Source organism: Callionymus lyra, chromosome 2 (genome assembly GCF_982586985.1).
Source record: "Callionymus lyra chromosome 2, fCalLyr1.hap1.1, whole genome shotgun sequence".
NCBI lineage: Eukaryota > Metazoa > Chordata > Actinopteri > Syngnathiformes > Callionymidae > Callionymus > Callionymus lyra.
In genome coordinates, this window is record NC_141819.1 from 20,702,223 (window position 1) to 20,724,206 (window position 21,984).

The window sequence follows — 21,984 nt, forward strand, 5'->3', positions numbered from 1 at the left end:
CAAGACCTCGGGGCAGAGTATTCAAAGAAGACGGTCCGAACACGTTGTGCAGACATGTGCAAACGATAATTTCAACGAAGGGCATAATGGCTTCTGGTTCGCTGGAGGAAAGTGCTTAATAGGTTACAGAGTCATCTGGTCAGACAGAGAGGACATAGAAGCTTTAAAGTGTGAACGAACTTCCTCTCCCTCTGGGATTCAAGAAGCATCTTAAGACATTCTTATTTGTGCAGGCTTTTCCCTGATTTTCTGGGACTCCTGTGTTTGTCTTATGTGTCTTGATCTTTTAAAGCATGTATTTTAACTGTATAATGTTCTTGATTGTTAAAGAGCCTTGTGACCCTCGTCTAGAAAGTTACAATAACCTTTACTTTACTTACTTTTCTTTCCTTTTTTCCCCTGTATCCTACTTTATACTTATGTCTCTTGCTCACAAACGTGGGTCTCAGGTGACGATGCTCAGATTGTTGCTGCCAGAACAAAGATTTGTTGACGACATCAAAACGGACTCTGGATCAGCTGCTTCCCCACAAATCTTGCTCAATGTCACAGGAATCCTATTTGGCAAGAAAACAATGGCACATCAAATTAATCAGTGGCGATCTCCTCCACTAGTAAACATCATTTGGTTTTTAATCTGTGGTTCTGATCCGGCAAGAGAACATATGTCCAACACTACCCAGCTGCCGAGATCACTTTCTCAGCCGCATCTGTCGGCTGGCGTCGACACACTCCTGAGTGTGAGTCGGTTTCTGAAAATCTAAAGATACGCATGTTCACACCCGAAGAATCCCACCCATTATTTCAACGCCGGGCAGTATTTATACACGTGCGTTGAATGGTCATGTGACCAGAGTGTGATGCAGGCGAGAGTGAACTCAAAGATTACACCAAATTCCCATAAATGCGTAGGATTTATTTGAGGTGAAGGTCAAGGTCGGTGAGTAACATCAGGAATTTCACCTGGTCATACACTCTGAGCATCACAAAGTAAAAAACATTTCCATGAATAATAAATCATTAATGTCATAATTTAATGTCAAAAATAATGATATCACCTGGTTTTCTCCAGTTACCTGTTAATGTGAATTTGTTTGTACATATATAAAGAAAGTAATATATTTAATTAATTTAAATATATTTAATTTAAGAACTGATATATAGACATTTTCCATGTTTTCTTGATATTAACCACCTAACATTTTACATGAATAGCTATGACACTGACAAAAACATGTCTCCCATGTCACGTGATAAACATGCTTAATGTCACAATGTTAATTTCACAACCTAATATGATTTTCTAATTTCTTATTGCCAGTACTGAGAGTCAGGAACTGTGAAGTTATTCCTCAAAAAAAAACAAAAAAAAACGAAAACACTAAATTGTAAAAGCTACAATGAGTCCCTCGAACGGTGGATACTTCCGGGATTGATGACGTGCAGTGGCAACTAATGAGAAACTAAACTCTCCTGTCTCACTCACATGTTTCAAATGTTGAAGTGTTCTTCTCCAAGCTAGTAGTAAGTCTCTCATCATGACCATGTTTTGAAGTTATCATTTTATAAAGTTCTCCCCCGTCTGAGATTTTAGCGAACAAGAGGTTATGAGAGCATAGTCCATTATGATGTAATGGCTTCACTCCTCCTCCAGGCGGCTGTAATCACACCCCGCTTAGTTTCTACAATGAGTCCCTCGAACGGTGGATACTTCCGGGATTGATGACGTGCAGTGACAAACCTTTATCACTGACCTATCACAGCAGAGTGGGTGTGGTTATGACACACTGATGAGTACATCAGAGGTCCAAGATCAACTTAAGAGGCTCTTAAATCAACACATTTAAGTAATTAAGTAAGTTATTAAGATTTCACGTTTTGAACTTGTTATAAAAAAAAACCCTCTTCGTTTCATGATTTATTTCCCGTGTATTACTTTTAAAAGTTGTATTACTGTAGCTGATTATTTATAATACTTACATATTTTAACTTGTTCCAACCAAAATTCTTGTGTTTTCTGACACAATCCATCTTCATCCCTGAGTAGAACTTGCTCTGCCTCTTGAGGGAGATCTTCTATTCCAGGCTTTCCTCCCATTGGCCTGTAAGACCAAAGGTTTTTCCAGGAGCCACTGTTGGAGATACTGCTCCAGACCTCCACTGGGACAGGTTGAGATCATCCCCCCCTTTTTTTTTTCCCTCTCATATGCTGCCTCCGTCTCCTCCTCCCATCGGACAGGAAGCTCCACCAGGATGACTCCTCTGGCAGGTGCCGACCAGAAGGGTCGAGCGGGTGATCACGGTGGGAAAATTTCAGCCTAGATCCGTTACCAACTGCCGCTCGCCCCCTGGCAGCTTAACAACAACCCTCCTCCCCTCCCCCACCATCCTGGTAAACCAGATCTGTCCCTGGGATGATGGGACGCCAGTCTGATATTTTACTTGTGTTGAACTGTTGCATTTCCTTATGACATTTAAAGTTTCGGAAACGTCTTGGAACTTGTTTGTAGTAAGTAAGTAAGTAAGTAATTTGTATTTATAGAGCGCTTTTCCAGACCAGGGTCACAAAGCGCTTAAACAATCAAAACAATAGTCACTAAAATATATAATCTAAAGGTCAAGATTAAACTGATAACACAACAGGAGGTCCAGAAAATCAAGGAAAAGCCTGAACAAATAAAAACTTCTTAAGATGTTTCTTAAAGGAGTCAGTAGATCGATCAAGCGTAAAAGCGTGGAAACTCAAAATTTAAGTCTGTTTTTCCATGATAATCTCAGTGTCATGACGGAAAGAAAAATATGTTATATAGAGTGAAACAGATTTACGTTTAGTAAGATATTTATCAAATTGTTAGGAGGAGACCGATGGGCAGACTTGACGGGATATACGTTCTTTTCCTCTCTGACTAAGAAGTTGACATCAAACTATTTTAGCTCTTCTTTCACGTTGACAGGAACCAAGGTAAAGTTAAGCGGCAGGATGATTTAAGGAAAAGGGGGTGTGTGACGTGTGACAGGACGACGCGAGGAGGAGCAGGTGAATAATTCTGGAGCAAAAGTGGGAGAAAGAGTGCGAGGAGGGGGGGATTGAGCCGTGGTGAGCAAGAGGGAGGAGAGGGAGGGAAAATAAATCCTCACACTATTATCATCGCCACTCACAAGCAGCCGCTCCTGTGATGGAGTGAGAGAGATGCAGGAGTGATGGAGTTGGATTACTGCCTCCAGAGGAGCAACTCTAGAGGAGGAGGAGGAAAGTGGAGCAACAGGAGGAGAACCTGCTAGACCTGCTGAAAACAACCCCGGGAAAAAAAAAAAAAAAAAAAAAAAAAAATCCGAATGCAGACGAGAGGAAAATTGAGGGCAACTTTTTCTAACTGCTCCAGGATCAGTTTTTCCTTCTTTAACTCTCAATGGATCTGCCCTGTCCGTCACCTCTGAGCAAGGATAGGAGGAGACCGGAGGAGGAGACCAGAGGAGGAGGAGGTAGACGCTGAGGTGTCAGTGCTGCCTCTGAGGGGAGCGTGCTACCCACATCTGCCAAAGCTTCACATCTGGATCACTTTCCTCTCTTTTTTTTCATCTTAAAAAAGGAGGCGAAATCATTTTTTTTGGTTGGGGAACATTGTCGGGGGCAGGGATATGAAGTAAAGGACTCCTGGTCACTCCTACAGGTGAGGAAGAGACAGGAAGGGTGAAGGTAGAGTGAAGGATGTTAATGGATGAAGACGCCGGAGGTAAATTTGGATGACAGCAGAATACACAGGTGCGTACAACATGTCACCTCAGCCTAACCCGACTAGTATATAAACTATATATATACAGTATATATTATTATATTGTATAAACCCCTAAATATTACTTTAATCCACATCATAATGAGCTAAATTGAGCTAGTTTAATTGCTTATTTTTGCGATGGAGAATTTCTTTTTTAAAATAATTGTAAAGCTTAAAATACATCAATGAAATATAGAATAAATAAGAAGATCTGAGTTTATCGTTCATTCATGCCTCAAATTGTTTCCTGATTCTTACCAAAATACAAGTTATATAATAGTATCATTATTGCATGACTGTGCAACACACAATTTCAGTATTTTCAAGAAAACAAGTTACACTGAATATTTGTAAGAAGATAATCTTTGTGTCTTCGCTCCTGTTGCTCTTGTCTGTTCTTCATCTTCAGTCAAAAAAAAAAAAAGAATTCATTTTTTTTAGGATGAGCAGATCAATCAAGAAAGAGCTAAAGCTTTGATAAATTAAATCCAAAACGAGTTTTGAGGCTGCATTTGTTAATTCAGTCACTGGGTTTTAATCCATCCTCACACATGGCCCTGTTTCTCTGATGTTTCGATTTCATTAAATCTCATGATAAAATGTTTAAAAGATCTTGTTTAATCGGTGAATCTTCTTCTAGTTCAAACTCGTTCTACTCCAAGTGTCTGAAGGACGTAGATCAAACTAAATGTATACCTGCTATTGGACTAAGGGTGAGAGAAGGAATTACAAGGTTTCATGCAATTTTGGCTTTTTCTTTGGTCACGATGGTGAATGAGGTGAATCGTAAACCCTTTGTACTGACAAACAAGAAGAAAATATATATTTTTAAAGTGTTGTACCTGAGGAAGAACCTTGTTTCCTCTCAGGAAGTAAGCAATGAGTGGTCCTGATGCTTATCCTAAAATCAAAGTCGAGATAAATGATTGATCGGTTAATGTCATGATTAAAAAAAAAAGTGGATGTTATATCTATATATTCCTCCAGTACATTATAGCCCATAATCCTTACCTGAATCTGCAGGTTATTTTCAAGATATGTCGGATCGACGACACATTTTTCCTCACTTTCATCTCCAGGCTAACTTTATCCACACCAAACCAGATAACCGTTACACAGCTAACCACCAAATACAGACCTCAGATCTGCTCACACAGTTTTCCCATCGGCAATCAAGTCTTCATCACGACACAAGGTCACGTCATAAAAAAAAAAAAAAAAAAAAAAATCCCGTCGCTGATGGAACCTTATAAACATTTAATCGCCCATAAATATGTTTTTCTGGTTATAAACTGTGACATTATCCCGACGCCTGAAAGCCAAACAGCTCTGGTCTGTGAAGACGCTAAGCAGCAGTGACAGATATGAAGTTTGAGATAAAAAAGACGAGGACGTAGCAGAATAAGAAGCTCAGGAGGAGTGAGTTTTTTGGCGAGATTTTCCTGGAGAGACTAAAGCTGCTGCTGCTGCTGACAGAAACACCAGCTACTGTCTCACACATTTGCATTTCGGGGTCATAGATGTTTATTTATAGTTGGTTCGGAAATGTTCCTTCTGTCAAAATGTTCGGCTTATTGATCCGGTCGTCGTGTTGTTCGACTGTCATATCGGTTTCCTGCTGATCGATCGGCTCTACGGATGCTTCCGAGTCTGATGCTGGTGGTCGTAATGTAGTGGTTAATTGATGTCTGTTATACAACCACAGGTTTAGGATTAGGATTACTGATAATTCCCTAACGGGGTTCAGCAAGGCTCTTTGCTTGAGCTAGTTTAGTTTAGCTCACTCATGGGGACGTATCATGGGGACAAAGCTAATGTGGAAACCCGACTCACATGTTTCAAATGTTGAAGTCTTCCTCTCCAAGATGCAGTAAGTCCCTCGTCATTTTAAAGTTATTACTTTATAATGTTCCCCCCTGTCTTAAACCTCAGCGAACGAGAGGTTACGAGAGCAAAGTCCATTATGACGCAATACTGGCTTCACTACTTCTCCAGACAGCTGTAATCACACCCCACTTTGTTTAAACAACAAGTCCCTTGAAAGTGGAGACTTCTGGGATTAATGACACGTGGTGACAAACCTAGATGCTCATTGAAAAGAGAGTTTTGTACAAACAAACATACTGATGATACAATAGAGTCCAACATATATTTAAGACACTTAAATCAACACATTAGTCGCCCTTTGACAAGTAAATGTCGGGTTGTTTGAAAGTTTAGTTAATATTTGAGGGAAAAGCAACTAAATGTTCAACTAAACATTGATGTGATCAACAACTACATACACTGCCGGGCCAGGCTTAAATATACAATGGCTTTTTACAATCCTGTCTGATGGGTTGTTGTAGCAACACTACAACAGCGGGTTGCTATCATTTTTAGATTGGCGCGTTTCCTAAAAAATGAGAACTGGAGCATTACAACTTATCTTCTATCCAACAGACACAGATAAAGAAAAAAAAAGAATGCATGTTGTTGTTTAAACCACCCGTTGTTTTGCCTTCAAAATGATGTGCTTCTTGCGTGAGTGGCAGCAGACCGCAGACCAATCGGCTCATGGGACGTCCTTCGTGCCGTCAACGTCACTCACCTCAGGAGCCTGAACGATTTCCTGTAGAGCCGTCAGAGCCTTACGTTCCAGAGAGGCGACCTGTCGAGGGAACCGGCTACTAAAGTCTAATTATGATAAATGTATGTGGGCATGTGAGACGTTTAGGTTAAGAAAAAATGATTTATCACATGCACCTATGTACGTGTGTGTGTCGATGGATGGATAGCTGGGAATATGTATGTGAAACAGTACATGGAACCGTCTTGTTGCAGAGAAACCAGCCCAGGATAACTGCTGATTCAGCATAATAATATATAATATATATATAATATAATATAATGGGAGCTTATCATGCGCCTGACTCACGGTGTGTTCCGACAATATCTGGACCACAATCCTAGACCTCCACCCAAGTATCAGGACAATAGTGAGTGTTTACTAACATTGATTCTAAGACCATAGTTCTCATTTGTTAAACAAACTCAGTAACAATCTTTATAAACTCTCACTGCACGACTGAAATGCAACCGTGAACTTGAATGCACCCGTGTTCATGTGACCTACAGTGAGACAGGTTAATCTTGGTGAACAGCTTCAGTCACTTCCCTCCGGGATTTACTGTAAACTCACGTATTTATTTCCGAGCTGAAGGGGTTCTCGTGGGTGTGGATTGGAAGTGAGCGGATTCGCTTGACGGGATAAGCATCAGACTCATCAACACGTCCGCCTGGAGTTGGTTATCTCGCCAACTTCCCAAACCTTATTTGATGGCATTAACGAAGGATGAGTTTGCAAGAACAAGTGTAGTAAGAAATAAGGACGACCTTCCTCTCGTCTTCGCACTGCAATGATGCAGAGTTGGATTCTTCACAGCCCAACAAATCCTGCGCGGAGACAGACCTAATTCCTTGTATTAGTATTCCGACTGTTAACGTGAGATTTCCAAAGCACAAGTGTCTTTTTCTGGTGCTGTGTGCTGAAAAACCAAACACTTCAGGTCTGCTCAGTTGTTGGAGTTTGCAGCGTTCATTTCGCGAGTGAGGAAGATGACGATGTGGATGACTGAGGTGATGATTCACCCTCAGTGTGAACCTTTGCAGTCTTTGACATGTAAATAGACTCAATTATGTGTTTATGAATGAATTCTTTTGTTCCTTTTTGAGTTGTAAATTCATTATTTGTCAAATTTCTACAAAATTTGTCTCATTAATCACTGCAAACTTACAATATTTTACCTGTTTATTCTCCAAATTACTTACCCTTAATTGATTGTAATCATGAATTTATATAACATTTTCCATTAAATAACTCCAATTGTTTTCAAAAACTAAACTAAAATAATAAAACATAATGTATTATTATTATTTAAATCCAGTTAACTTTTATTTTTCTCTTCTATTCAGACATTTCAATACATTTTAAACCCACATTGCCCTCTAAAGATAAATTATGGCTGATTAATTAGATTAATAAACACATAAATACATTCAAATATGTTAAGGTAGCTCATTTATTATAGTTTATGTTATTGCATTGTTGGCAAACGCATCATCTTAGAAATGTTTCTAAAGGGAATCCACAAATATTTGTTGTTTCTTTAAATCATAAAAACAGAGCTGGAAGCAAGTTTTTAAAAACAGCGATAGTTGCAAAAACAATGAAAACCCACAGGACTTACTTAATCAATCTATCTCACTCTAAGAGTATACAAGTTGTATTGTCACGAAAACAAACGCTATCCGATATATATACTGTGAATTGTGTTTCCATTGAGAAAAAGAGCGATACCTCAGCACATCAAAGAATGTATACATGTTTGTGGAAGAGGTCGATTGAGATCACAACACTGTGATCTTCTGCTCAACAACCGTCTCATCTCCGTTAATTGGTCCAATGTCCATCTGCGGTTGTTTTTTTTACTGAATATATTCTGCTTTAACCCACTTTCCCCCCCCAAAGTATGAGAAAAACAAACTTGACAAGGCTATTAGCATAGCGCCGCTTTTAGTTCTCCCTCCAGTTGAAATTTGACTTTCATTAAGACATTGTTAGGTGTTCCAAATCGTCTTGGTATAACTTCTTTAGCAGTTTTAGCACAGAAATATGCATCATAGCTGGATCCCCCTCGCCTGCTGCTGGCAAAAGATCGTAGAAAAACCAGGAACCGAAAATGGTTGATGAGGCGCTTTTGGGTTGGTAAGCCGTTTTATCTCCGTGGCCCATTCATTTTTACTTTGAGAGTTGTGTTGCAAGAGTAGTTTTTGTGTACCTGATGTGTCCAGAACAACCATGTTGGCCACTGTTTTGAAAGCAAACTCAAGATTCATGTTGAAGATCGTCTCAAAGCATTCGCTGAGACGTGGTCAGCCTTTGACGTCAAAAATCTACCATCACGACCATGTTGGAGTTCAGTCAGCCTGAATTAGGATTGGCCAACAAAAGAATTCCCATCTCTAGTACACTTACCAGTCAAGTCGACCACGCCCCCTTATTACACAAAGTCAGGAAAACATGTCAAATGGAATATAATGTGAATGAAGTTAGTGTTTTGAACGTGGCTGAAAATATGTTTTTAATGACATAAAGTCTGTTTTTGAGGCTCAAGTAGACACTCTTTGCCAGGCAAGTCCAAAGTCAGGCCATTTGTGTTGTTGTTGTCTTGAGTAGATTTCATGCCAACTGAGAGGTATAATTCAAACAAAGTCTTTTATTTTTTTAGATGTTAAAATACTATTTTAAATGCCACACAAGTCTGTCCGTAAAGAAGTATGAAATGTTTAATGATACGGGAGCTTTTAGTTTTAAATAAAATATACAGTGTATGACATTCAAAAGAAATATACTTTGCATTTCAGCTTACTGTTTATTAAAGTAAGATAATAGAATAATAGATTTATTGTCTTATTTTTATTATTAGGGACATTTGTGTTGACACATCAAAAAACAACAACACTTGATATTACTTGTGTATATGTATATATACAGTAGAGTACAAACTTGTAACAGTGCACACTGGTTTAGGGATCAGCTCATTTTTATGGTCAAAGCTTGTATGATGCAGTCTGTGAGTATATATGTATGTTATAAAAGTTTCTGTACATATAAACAGACCTTGAGATTGACTGAATTATACTGAAGTGTCCGTTAGTCCGACTGAAATTATTTATTAAAGCAGAAGCTGGAATACGTTTTCTTTATGTTTTTTATACAATATCTACTTCTGACTTTTAAGAATCCCCGGAAGTATAGCGTCAGTCAGTGGCTCAATACTTTGTGTTCCATCTTCTTTAAAACATGGATGTAATGTTCTCCTCTGATAATTGTGACCCTTTCAGCCTCTCAGCTGAATGAGAGGTTTTCATTAGTGCGTACAATGTTGGAGTGTGTCTTCGTCTTTGCTGTGACGCAGAGTTCATCTGTGACGCTGATGCAAAGTGCTCCTTAGAACCCAAAAAGGATCGTTACAGTGCACATACACCTTTTGACAGGCATTACAGATTTAAGAAATTTAGATTGAAGACCGGCTTCTACATCATCGCTGTTTCTGTGTTTGTTGCCTTCTTTGTTCATTGAAACCTTGTTGGACCTGCCACTGTTAGAAACAACGGATTCTCCTGGCGAGTGAAAACCTTTCAGGCTTTGATCAGCTTCTTTTTTCGTGCTTTACTTATCAATGCTATAGTGTATTTTCTAGGTGAATCTTGCTTATGAATTACATTTGAAATACTGCCTTTGTTCCTTGGCATCATTTTGCAAAAGGCATTTATTTGTGTTATTTAAATGATGCTGTCCTAAAGAAAAGACACTGTTATACTGGCATTTAAATGTTTTTTTTTGGTTGTAATTTTCATCTGTTGCCTATGTGTTTAGCCACGAGGTTAAAAACCGATAATGAGTTCCCATGCTGACCTGTTTCCACAGTTCCAACAATCACAATTTCAAATCACTCCAGTTCTCAAGCAAGATTCAATATGAATCCCTCCATCATTACAACAGACCACCTGTACTGTGTTCCAAATATGTTGTAGAATGACAGCTTTGACATCAGCTGCCCACCACAGTAGACGTAGTAGTAGTTTCTTCATTAAGATTTGGTTCATTTGTTCATCTTTAAATTGTTGGAACTGTGTGGTGGATCGTCCTATCATATCCTCTCAGGGAACCCAAGTACTGGATCTTCTCCGGTTCTACAACGTTTCGTGTGGCCAAGACTCGTGTCTATTTATGGAGATGAATGCAAATACAGATGGAACATGAAAGAACACTCGGAATATATTAATATGAAACGTTGCTAACTCGTCATAGGACATACACACTGTACTATTTCTCCTCCTATTGATTCCAAACCTGTTCACTGAAATTGCTTGAGAGATCTCTTTAAATTGAAGTCTAATAACAGATAAATTGTCTTTTATACTTTAGACTGCTTTATTGCCCAGGACATCTCGGGGGGGAGCAACATTATGAGGATAAATGATTGACTGCCGACCAGCGCGATCCGTCGAGGAGACTCAAAAGATGCTTTGAATCAAAGTGTTGAGGTGATTTTCATTAAAACGCTGTGGGTTTAATTCTCAACCTCGTGTATTTCTTAGATCTTGAAGAGTCCGTCTGACCATATCAATGGTTCAAAGATACCGGTCCATCACCCACAGCTGTTCAAACACCGGAACAAATTGAAGAAAATGCAAATGTTGAAGGAAGATGACCAGTTTCAATATCTGCTTAATTTGCTCATGGGATGGAAGACGTTTAAGAATACAAGCCAGAAGAAAAAAGAAAAACCTGCCTAGTTCAGTGGAGATCCCATAGTCCTTCCAAAACTATCAACTTTGTAAATGTAAAGACTTTAGTGAACCATTGTTGAGTTGACATAATGGTCATAATGTTGCAGAATGTTTGTTAAAAACAAGGGCAAAGTGACCAAATCTGACTACAGAATCATTAAATTTGGGCTAAAAAATGAGTACATTTGTGACAAATTTCACTTAAAAACAAAATTAAACAAGTTTTCAATAAGTAATAATAATACGTTTTTAGAAATACTACTGGTAAAGAGATTATGGTGAAACTGGAAACTTCTAAATATCGTGAAAATTATGAAATTTGTTTCCATCCTTTTATATTTCTGTTTTGTTCTGAAATTGCATAATATGATACCTTTAACAATCTATGCCTAAACAATGGTCAAAGTCTGACCTTTACTCACACATCATGTTTATCTAGACCTGGTTGTTGTAGATCTAGTTTGGACCTGGATTCACCTACAAAATCCTTCCAGCTTAAGTGGTTAAAGGTGGAGTCAGATGTTTGTCTGTCTGTGCGGACAGAAATGGATTATCGCATTAGTAAGAGAGTTTTATTTTTCATAATCTGCTACAATCTGCTGTGTTGTAAAAATAGTGCGTGTGTTGTCTATTTGTCAGTCTATCATGTCATCTGTCCAGTTGTGTTGTGGAAGTTTATTCTACGAGTTACTTATCCGTTAATTATGTTTTATATTCTATTTATTTAGATCAAGTTTAAGCATGTGCTGGTGGTTCTTCACATTGGATGGAAATACTTCCATCTCTTCAATATCCTGGTTGACACGATGTTGTTGTGAGACCTGGAAATGAACCAATGGAAGCAGGACAGATTCCCCGATGTTTCACACCCCAAGCAAAATGCTCTTTATGGAGTTCATGCCTTCAAGGTGTTGATTAGATTACGGGGGTTATGAAGGGGATCACTTGCTAGACTTCATAAGGACAAGGGTGCCTTTAGGGGAGCACGGCTAGATGCCCACCTGCTAAGACTCCACACATCCAGGTTCTGGCCTGGATGAGGCGCAGCAGGAAGTGAGGCGGGGGGGGGGGGAGCCAACATGGCGGTGTGTGTTGGTCTATTGATTTACATGCTCTTTTTTAAATGACTTCATGAGTGGAATAGCAACTTCAAAATGTCACGTTTTGTTTGCCATTAAGAAACGTGTGTGACCCCAATTGTGGTATTTGCTCTCTCAATATACGTTACTTTAGCCGAAAACCCAAATACGATGTGATCAACAGAAATGTCAAAGGGTTTGTGTTGACCTCAATGAAACTACGCTTCACATTGAGTCCCGGGAGAAGCAGGTAGCAATGTGTCGGTGCCGGCCGGTCCTCTGGTTTTAAGGTTCCACCGAATCCATCTAGAGATTATGGTTAATTTCCAATTGCCTGATTTCTCTAAGGACCAAACGCCTCTCTCTTTATTTTATGTTAAGGTCTGAAAAAGAGACCATGAATTGGTGCATTCCATTAAAGGGGGTTATGTGGCCACGGAGCGGTCCTCGGTTCCACGCTGACCACCGATAGCGAGATGACATCACACAATGCAGGGACAGCCCATCTAGAGTAATGTCAGATAATCCCAGTTACAACCTGTCTGTGCTGCTGCTGCTGCGTTTGTGCATGTGTGTTGTGATTACAGTCATGACTCAGGAGGCTAGATTATTGTAGATTAGACACACACTCACGCAAGCACACACACACACACACACACACACATGGTCTGAACTCAACAGTGAATTGCAGATACATTTCATGTTCTGATGTAATGTTGGACTCCGTTTGTAATTCCTCCTCCTGTATTCCAGGCAGTGAGCTGCCATCATGTCCATGCCTCGAGGGCATCCCACGTCCTCTCCTTGGCCTCCTCTCTTCACCTTGCTACTCCTCCTCGTCGCCGCCTCACACTCCCGTCCTCTCCTCATACACTCCTCCATCAACGTGGCCGTGGTCTTCAGCGGCTCCAGCTACCAGAGCGAGGTCAGGGGTCGGCTCAGCGGCGAGAACTTCGTGGACCTGCCGGTGGTGGTCAGTCCCGTGACCGTGCTGGTCAACGACACCAACCCCCGTGACCTCCTGACCCGCCTCTGCGACACCATGGCGACGGAGAAGCTGCACGGCGTGGTGTTTGAGGATGATGTGGGCTCTGGAGTCGATCATCAGGTACTTTTATTTTCTGCTTTAAAGCAGAAACTGATATACCTTTATGAGACTCAATATTTGACGTGACTATCACCTCAAGTGCAGGAACATGATTGGTTGATAATCATCTTGTAAAACTGTCAATTGTCATCGAGGAAAACAATTGTAAAAAATCTCTGGGATCGAATCCGTGCCGCACTTTTTGTCTTTTCTACTCATTATCTTGGATTCTTCACACCAAAACTTGGAAGAACATCCTCTTGCATCTTGAAAATTTGGCGATATTCCTGACCGCCTTTTTTTGTCTCCAGGTGGCAGAAGTGGCTCAGATCCTGGACTTCCTCTCCACCCAGACAGCTCTGCCCATCGTGGGAATCAGCGGCGGATCCGCCGTCGTCATCCCGTACAAGGTAAAGACGACTGTTCCGATCGCGGCAGAAGTCAATCACAATGGAGAACACAGACATCGTTCTTTATCATCTTTAATGCAAGATTTGATTTAACACGAGTCAGAGTGTCTTGTACACGAGTGCTCCGGGTGATCTGTGTCTCCATCAATCTTCTGGAACAATCGCAGAGCAGCGGGTCTTTCCTGGTGTCATTTAGCAAGACTCAAGATAGTCTGGAGATTAATGGCAGCTAACGCACTTCATCATCGCTCAGAGTTTTTTGATTTCTTTTACTCACAGATATTTTAACTTCTCATCAGGGCTTCACATCTTGTTCTCTCCTCTGTCATCAACACATTATATTTTTAGAAGTCACACATGCCGAAGTCACAGCATCACTGATGCTCTTTTATATCTTCTGATTATACAAGGTTTTAAGTGGTCTTTCTAAGCCTGCTTTGTTTGATGTGATCAAGTAGACATTGACCCTCTTGAAACATTTGTATTCAAACCATATTTAAGGATTTTATTATCTGCTATAATAGGGATTATTACCTCCCTATAATAGTACAGGTCCTAAAATGAACATTTTGTAACCAGACCCAAAGTCTATTATACTGCTTATATATTTTTTTCCTCATGAAATTCTACAGAATCTTCTTAAATCAGGGAAAATAAAAACACGTAACTAAACATAGTCAGAGGTTTATAATAAATCAGAATTCTTTCTCTGCACCTGAACTCTTAAAGTGATGGTTCACCCAGAATCGACTAAGGTTTGAGAAGGGTGTAGGCAAAAATGTCAATTTTAATGTGGCGATTAGCAATATATTGTCTTTGTCTTCATCTTCCCTCAAAAAATTCAGTTAAAAACATCCAAATACCTCTGTGGTGTAACATGCCTCTTGCATTGAAGCCTTGACAAGAGGAATTGTTCTGAGAGACTGAGAACTTCTGCAAAAAAAGGTAAACTATAAGTTTTTGAGGAAAAATTTCTCCTGCCAAGGCTTCAATACAAGATAGAAATTACAGACAAGCACCATAATGGCATTTGGATGGAATTGTTTTTTTTGGACAAAGATTAAATGAACATACATTTTTGTCTTTAAGTCTTAAAAGGCACAGATTACTCTGAAAACAATCTCAACCCTTCGTCGACATTAGGGTGAGTAGAAAATGAGTGAAGTTTGAATTTTGGGTGAACCATCACTTAAAAAAAAATGCATCCTAATCACAATTTAGCCCAAAAATGATTCAGAACATGAAGTTTGTTACAATAGAAACACGTGCAATTGAAGAATTAATTTTATTGTACTGTCAAGGAAAAACTATTTATGCAGAGGCACTGTTTTAAATACCACTACTTTATTCCCCAGTATCAGAAATAACTTAATGACACTTTCAATGACACATTCTCAGTTTTGAGTAATCTCTGGGTGAACAGATGAGTTTGGAAAACTCATCAGTAATATTTGGTCGTATGATTAATCAAATTAAATACAGTAGTTGGCCATGATTAACGGTGAATCATCGCAACAAAAAACCCGCTGCGTTTAAATAAGAATATGATTTCATTGATGAAGTGTGTTTTGGTTGCGGACCGGTCCAGTGCTCACCAGCCACTGCTATCAGAGACCCGTCTCTCTGTTTGTGTCGGAGTCTGATGGTAGACGGGGAGGAATATGACGGGTGGCTTCCTGAGGGCATAGATCCATCTCAATAAATCCTCGTTTCTTTCCCTTTCCCATCTATCAAATTTCCCTCACCCTGTCATTGTCATACTTTGGGCCCTTATTCATGTAAATCCACATTGGAGCTCTTTTGTGTGCTTGCAGAATCCATTATAATCGCGTCTAGAGGCTCTCTATGAGATCCAGGACCACATTAAACTCTTAATTAGACCCTTTAGGAGATCCTCACTCCCCACAGCTCGTCGTCATTCATCTGCCAACGCCACTCTTGCTTCAATCTTCATATTTGTCTGCCGTCTCCGCGTCCACCTCTCCCAGACTGGACCCTGCTGCGCCCTCAAATGACTCGAAGCCATTCTGGTTCAACTCTCACGGCTTTCTGGGGGAAAGAAGTCAGATCATTACTTGAAAAGTTAATCTGAACTTTTGAAACTTGGCTAATTCTAATTACAAAATTTATTGTGAGGAGACGACGATGGCCGAATTCAAGGGCAGATACATTCCAGAAACATGGCCGTTTCAGACGGCTGCACTGAACAAACACAAAAAGCACGTGTTTGTGTTGACGTATCGACAACACAAACACAGTGCAACTGATTTGACACGCAGCACACGTCATGCTACAAGTGTCAAAACACAGACATCCTATGATTTTAAAAAAATGCATCACGGTTAGCCAGAGAAGAGAAAATATTCAAAGCTGTCTGTTATCTTCACGTCATCGTGACCCTATAGTTCCGTACAGTCTTTTGTTTGTTTGATAAAAACCACAGCATAATTGACTCGCCGGATGCGTTCGCGTGGACAAACATCCGACTCTCTGCTCAGAGGGGAGACCTTGTCGTTGAATAAACATGTCGCTGTCAAGTGTTAAACTGTTCCCGCTCGGTTCAGGTGCCACAGGGGAGGTTTCTGTGAACTTCAGGCTTCAACTACCATTAAAGTGTTGAACCTGACAGGTGGGAAACTGGCAGACTGCTGATACGGAGGAGCTTGTGTTGTGCGTCTAACTGTTGAAGACAGAGTGTCAGATGTAAACAAGGCTGGAGGAGCAGAGTCGCTCGCTGATCGTCACTCATATTAGCGTCGTATTTGTTTTAAACTCACCCCCGTGTGTGTGACGCGGCTTTGAAGTGAACACAACTTGAACAGAGCCATTGCCACCACAAGTTAAATATTTATATCAACAGAAAGATCATCTTGGTCGATCTGATCATTTTCCAAACATCCGTCCGTCAGACACATTGATTACTGTATTGATTACTGGTAAGTTTTAATGAGTATCGTGGGACATTGTTCGGCCAATCAGCGGCGTCGTCACATGTAGCCCGGAGACATAAGTTTGAAGTGAATGTCACGAGTTACCCTGTTGCAGTTCAATTGTCCTACCATAGTGTCGCTTTATTGTAAGCAAGTAAGTAAGTAATTTTTATTTATAGTGCGCTTTTCCAGACCAGGGTCACAAAGCGCTTAAACAATCAAAACAATATTCAATAAAGTATATACTTTAAAGGTCAAGATAAAACTGACACAACAGGAATTCTAGAAAATCAAGGAAAAGTCTGAACAAATAAAAACGTCTTAAGATGTTTCTTAAAGGAGTCAGTAGATCCATCAAATGAAAAGAGAGAGGAAGATTGTTCCAAAGCTTGTGTTACCTTCTTTGTTAGTGTACTTGGTGAGTTGAATACAAACTGATGGACTTCCTCGCCTCACGTCTACAACTGTGAAGAAATTTACATTCCCACCTCATATTTATTTGGGTCAACTTGACCCGGTCACCTCGGTAATGCCAACCTTGTGTAGCACCTATAGATCACGTCTACACGCAGGTAAAAACCATTAATGAATGAGCCTTCAAATATGACGGGTAAAGCCGAGCTCAGTGTTGTTATTGCATCTCAACCCTCTTCTCAAAGTACTCCAGGAGGAAATTCAAAAGTGTGCAACATTCCTTCCACAATAGAACAGGTGTGTTGGGGGGGGGGGGGGGGGGGGGTGTCTGGCTCCTGGTAGAAAGAGCCTCTCAATAAGCCTTGATTATCAATAAACTAATGGTGAGGCATATCTTTGATGGTGGATCTGAAAAGAAGCCGTCGCCTATTTGCACCCGTCAGTCTCGGAGGCCTGTCTCACTCCGCCGCTAAACAGCGTGGAAGGAGGGAAGCAGACAAAAGAGATTGAAGGGAGGAGAGGAAGCGAGTCTTTTGTCAGTGAGGAGGAAATGAGAGAAAGCTTGTCAGGGATTCATTTAGGAGAATGTTGAATAGAAAGACGTGAAAAGAGAGAAACATATCGCATCTCGTCCAAATAGAAAAGCATCTTTTTTTTTTTCGGCGTGTGTTTTTTGGATATGAGTCATTGCAGTGTGCCGGGTGATCATTAGAGGGTGCTGCAACCAGATGTCGAGTCGTGGGACCGGCGGAGGAGAGGAGGAGGAGAAGTGAAGGGGGGGAGGAGAGGAAGAAGTTTAGGAAGATAACAGGAGGAAAACATCACACGATCATGCATCAAAAACAAAACAAAGCACCGGAAGATATTGATGTTGTCGTCTTATTTCTTCTTTACTGTTAGCATTGGTCAGTGGCTGTTGCTTAAGTTGTGTACTGCTGATTGTTTTTCACTTAAAGTTCTGGACACAAATCTACAGGATACGCAACACAACTTGCATTATGTTTTCTACTGTGTCCCTTTTGGGTCACTTTGTTCTGAGCTCTATTACGACTAACCTCAAAATTTAAAGTTCTGTTTGCATAGTACGTCACGTAAAGGTGACAAAAAGGTTCAGTACTTGATATTTGGTCCACTACCATTTACTTATGTAAAATACATGCATTACGGATACTTTTGTTTGTCGATATAGCAAAAAACACTTTTAATTTTCAGGATTGAATAGAACTGGGACAACTAGAAGTGATAAGATTATGGTGGTGATCCAGATTAGTGTATAGATATAGGAGGGTTTTTGTCATTGACTTATCACTGTATGGGTCTTTATTGCTGCAGCTAAAAAAAAAGTTAATTCAAACTTTTAGCGGTTGTTAAATAAGTTTGCCTGAATCGACACAATTTGGAATTTTGTGGTTTATTCCAACATCATTGATAGTAAGGTAATTTAGGGCTCTATGTTCATTTATTCACTTTTAACCTCCTTATGGGGGTCTCTGGGGATTTGAGACCTATCCCATCTAGTTAGGGCCATAGGCATGGGACATAGTTTTCCAGCCTCTAACAAGGCAAACAAAGACCAACAACCCCTCACACACTTACACAAATGGACTATATACTGTAGAGTACTTAGTCAACCTCTGCATGTCTTGGGACTGTGGGAGGAAACCGGAGTTTCTTGACACAATCATGGGAAGTACATACAAATGCCGCAAAGGATGCAGGTAACCGGCAACCTTCTTACTGGGAGGTGGTGGAGCTAACCACTAAACCACTGTGTGTCCAGTCTTACATTTTATTTTGCTCTTACCAGCCTCAATATCACAACAGGCTTCTAATGTTAACAATACTCTATCTTTTATTTCATTAACTGGATCTATTTCAAAATTAGAAAAGACAAAATGAATTTGACTATTGGTAATTGCTTTAATTTGGAGATAAATCATGAGTCCAGAGACATCAAGGAACTTCATCCGACAGGTTGGAACAGGTTGTGCTGAGGTTAAACTTTTTTTTCTCCAGATGAATTTAAAACGAACTTTGTAAAGGAGCCGGTTCAATAAATGAGTTTTCTGAGCCGCTGTGACTTGGCGGAGGATGTGAATGACTCAGAATGGCACCTCAGACTTTAAATGCCGACCTCTCACTCTCGGAATTAGAAAACTTTTTTTGGGAAAAGTCATCCTGTTCCGTTCCCTCGGAATAACGACAATGGAGGCCTCCGGTGAGCTTGAGGAATTCTTTGAAGAGGTAGACTTGGGTGTAAATGATCGCTCCGTGAAGAAAGAAGTTCAAGTATATAACAATAGTCGAGTCAATGGGCAGAACATCTTTTTGTTACAAACAAACATGAGATTGATCACGTCAATAGAGTTCCTTTTGTTTCTTGATGGTCCTACAACAGACATTACTAACATGCCAAAATGCTCCTTAAATAAAACAATTTACATAATAATCCAGGTGTGTTCTACTTCCATCTGGATTCAGAAAGGTTTGAAAGATTTTCTCATTAACTTGCGGAACAAAAAACATGAAGTTTCATGTGACTGTCGCCACAAAATCTGTTCAGTTGATGTGGTTTAGAATTGATTGTCGATATCATTAGAGTCAGGAATACTAATAAACCAAAAGTGCTTGTTGCCTAGAGACCAGTTGCTCTAGTTGACAAGTGTATTATTTCTTTCTGGTTGAGATAAAATGTTATTGTTTCAAACCAAAGCAAATGTATGAATATTTAGTGCATTAAGCTTCATCTGAACATAAAGTAATTTTCGGTCTTGATAACATTATCACATTGTTTTCTGTTATATTAATTTGTGGTCTAGTCTCACCAACACATGGATAAGTTTTACTTCAAAGCATCATTAATGTCATTTTTATTTATTAAGTTTACAAATACGACTCATCTTTTCAAGAAAAAAAAAACATACATGCAGTTGTAAAGTCTTTCATGAAGTCCGTCAGCAGCAGGTTTTTTATTATCCATGGCCTCATCTATCCCATGATGCTTTGTTTGATTTATACAAATAGTTTTTGAGCAGATCTTTTTGGGGTCCGACCCTTTTTGAAACTGAATTACTAACGAATGCTCCAACGTTGTTCTTCCACATCCCAATACAAGTCACTGGCACTGAAGATAACTCATGGTTATGACAGTGTAATTATTTATTAGCATGAGAGCTGTCTCCGAGCTTGTGCTGTGGTTTTCACAAAATGGAATTGGAATTGGACCGGCGTTTCAGAGGGCAGCCTGACCTGGTTCTATCATGCGCCCTCCTGCCTCCTCACTTCTGTCCCCCTTGGCCTTGTGGTCCAGAAAAACAGAAGGAGGTCATCGAAAGTCCAAAATCATCCCGGTAAATTCCTGTCAGAATGATGTAGGAATAGGAAAGTTGGTTTGAGCTTCTTGGTAATAACGTACAAGTCTATTAAATAATTGATGCAGATGCTAAAGGTCGGACGGAGTGATGAAGCTGAGGACGGAGGATTTTTCCAGCAACGAACAAAGAGACGACAAATTGATTTGGTCTTTTACTGGTTATAAAACCGAATCCTTGGCCGAAAAAGATCAGACTTTCCAAATGCTTGTAAACAGAGTCGGACCAAAATACCAAGATACCAACGTCATCTTGTTAATAGATTCAGTAACTCAAATGTGACTGTTAGCTAACTGCTAAAGATTGGACCGAAATATTTGTGCCGTCATCTACACAGATGTAACTGTCATAAATAAAATAAAATAATCAGATGAATGCAGATATAATAGGGATTTTTGTGTTGACAAATACACAATTCTTTTTGGCTCAGGCTTTAGCTGCGGTGCTAGCAACATTATCTTCCAAATAAATCCCCTTTTACAATAGAAACAAAAAATACTGAAATGCAAAATAGTGAAAACTACAACAACTAAAAAAGCATTGACAATTTTCTATTAGTTGCCCTGACTCGTCTTTTATGGGTCAAGCAAACTAGGAAATAAATATTAAATAATGTAAATATGAATATATATATATATATATATATATATATATATATATATATATATATATATATATATATATTGTGGCTATAAGCGATGTCACTTCAATACCGAAGGGTGAAAAGAGAACATTTTTTTTTAACAGATCGAGTCTTTTCTTTGATGATATTCTCGTTGAAGAGAAGAGAAACGTCTTGAAGAAACTGCTCCAAATTTGTGTAAATTAACCTTTCCGTGCACAATCATGTACCAGAAGTTCTTGGAAACAAACGTCTGGTGGATTCAGTCAGAAAAGGGGCAGAAGTACAAAAGTGAGAGAATTGGTGAGTACAATATTATCATACGCTGTTTGTAAGTTGGGTATTATATTTAACTAAAGTAATATACATGTAATGCTACTAACAATGTGAATGTAATGAAACATTTTGATCTAATCAACAATCTTTATGAAAGAAATATCATAATAATATAACTATCATATAGTAGGTTTAAACTAATATAGACTTTTGAAGGTTGATAACAGTATTTTAACAGTTTTTTTTAAGTTAAACTACCGTCTGCAGGAGATGGAAACACAGGCAGTGGAAGCTTTAATAACTCTGGAGGTCTGTTCTCTCCTTAGAAAATCAGAATACAGAGGGCAGAGACTTAAATCAGTCAAATGACTTCTCAGTTTAATATTGACCTGTTCCATGAAGGTATTTCATAGCTGTCTTGTGTTGTTTCATTTAAGGATGGATGCTTGTTAAGAACTGGAATCTATATTTTGCCTTTTTTTATGCACATTTATTTAATGAACATGAATTTTAAGGCAATATATATTCATCATTGTGAACGTTGATGTATTGAATAAATACAAATTCCATGAACAAATTATTTTTGCGTTTTTAGGAATATTTCTTTCGTCTTCTGTTACACATGTATATTATAGATAAATTGTCTTGATGAACAGTATCTTAGATCACTGTTACCATAGT

General features: G+C 39.4%; 1 protein-coding gene across 2 annotated transcripts in view; it reads left to right on the forward strand.

The window, feature by feature from the left end:
- The first annotated feature begins 3,382 nt into the window (after positions 1-3,382).
- Positions 3,383-21,984, forward strand: part of LOC148085913 (glutamate receptor ionotropic, NMDA 2C-like) — a 46,795-nt gene continuing 28,193 nt past the window's right edge. The window contains exons 1-3 of one of the 2 annotated variants that reach the window (XM_087784055.1): positions 3,383-3,763; positions 12,947-13,301; positions 13,592-13,690. In XM_087784055.1, coding sequence (XP_087640181.1) covers positions 12,963-13,301; positions 13,592-13,690 — 438 coding nt within the window. In that variant the 5' untranslated portion in view covers positions 3,383-3,763; positions 12,947-12,962. The remainder of the gene's footprint in view (positions 3,764-12,946; positions 13,302-13,591; positions 13,691-21,984) is intronic. The other variant, XM_087784056.1, reaches the window with a different exon arrangement.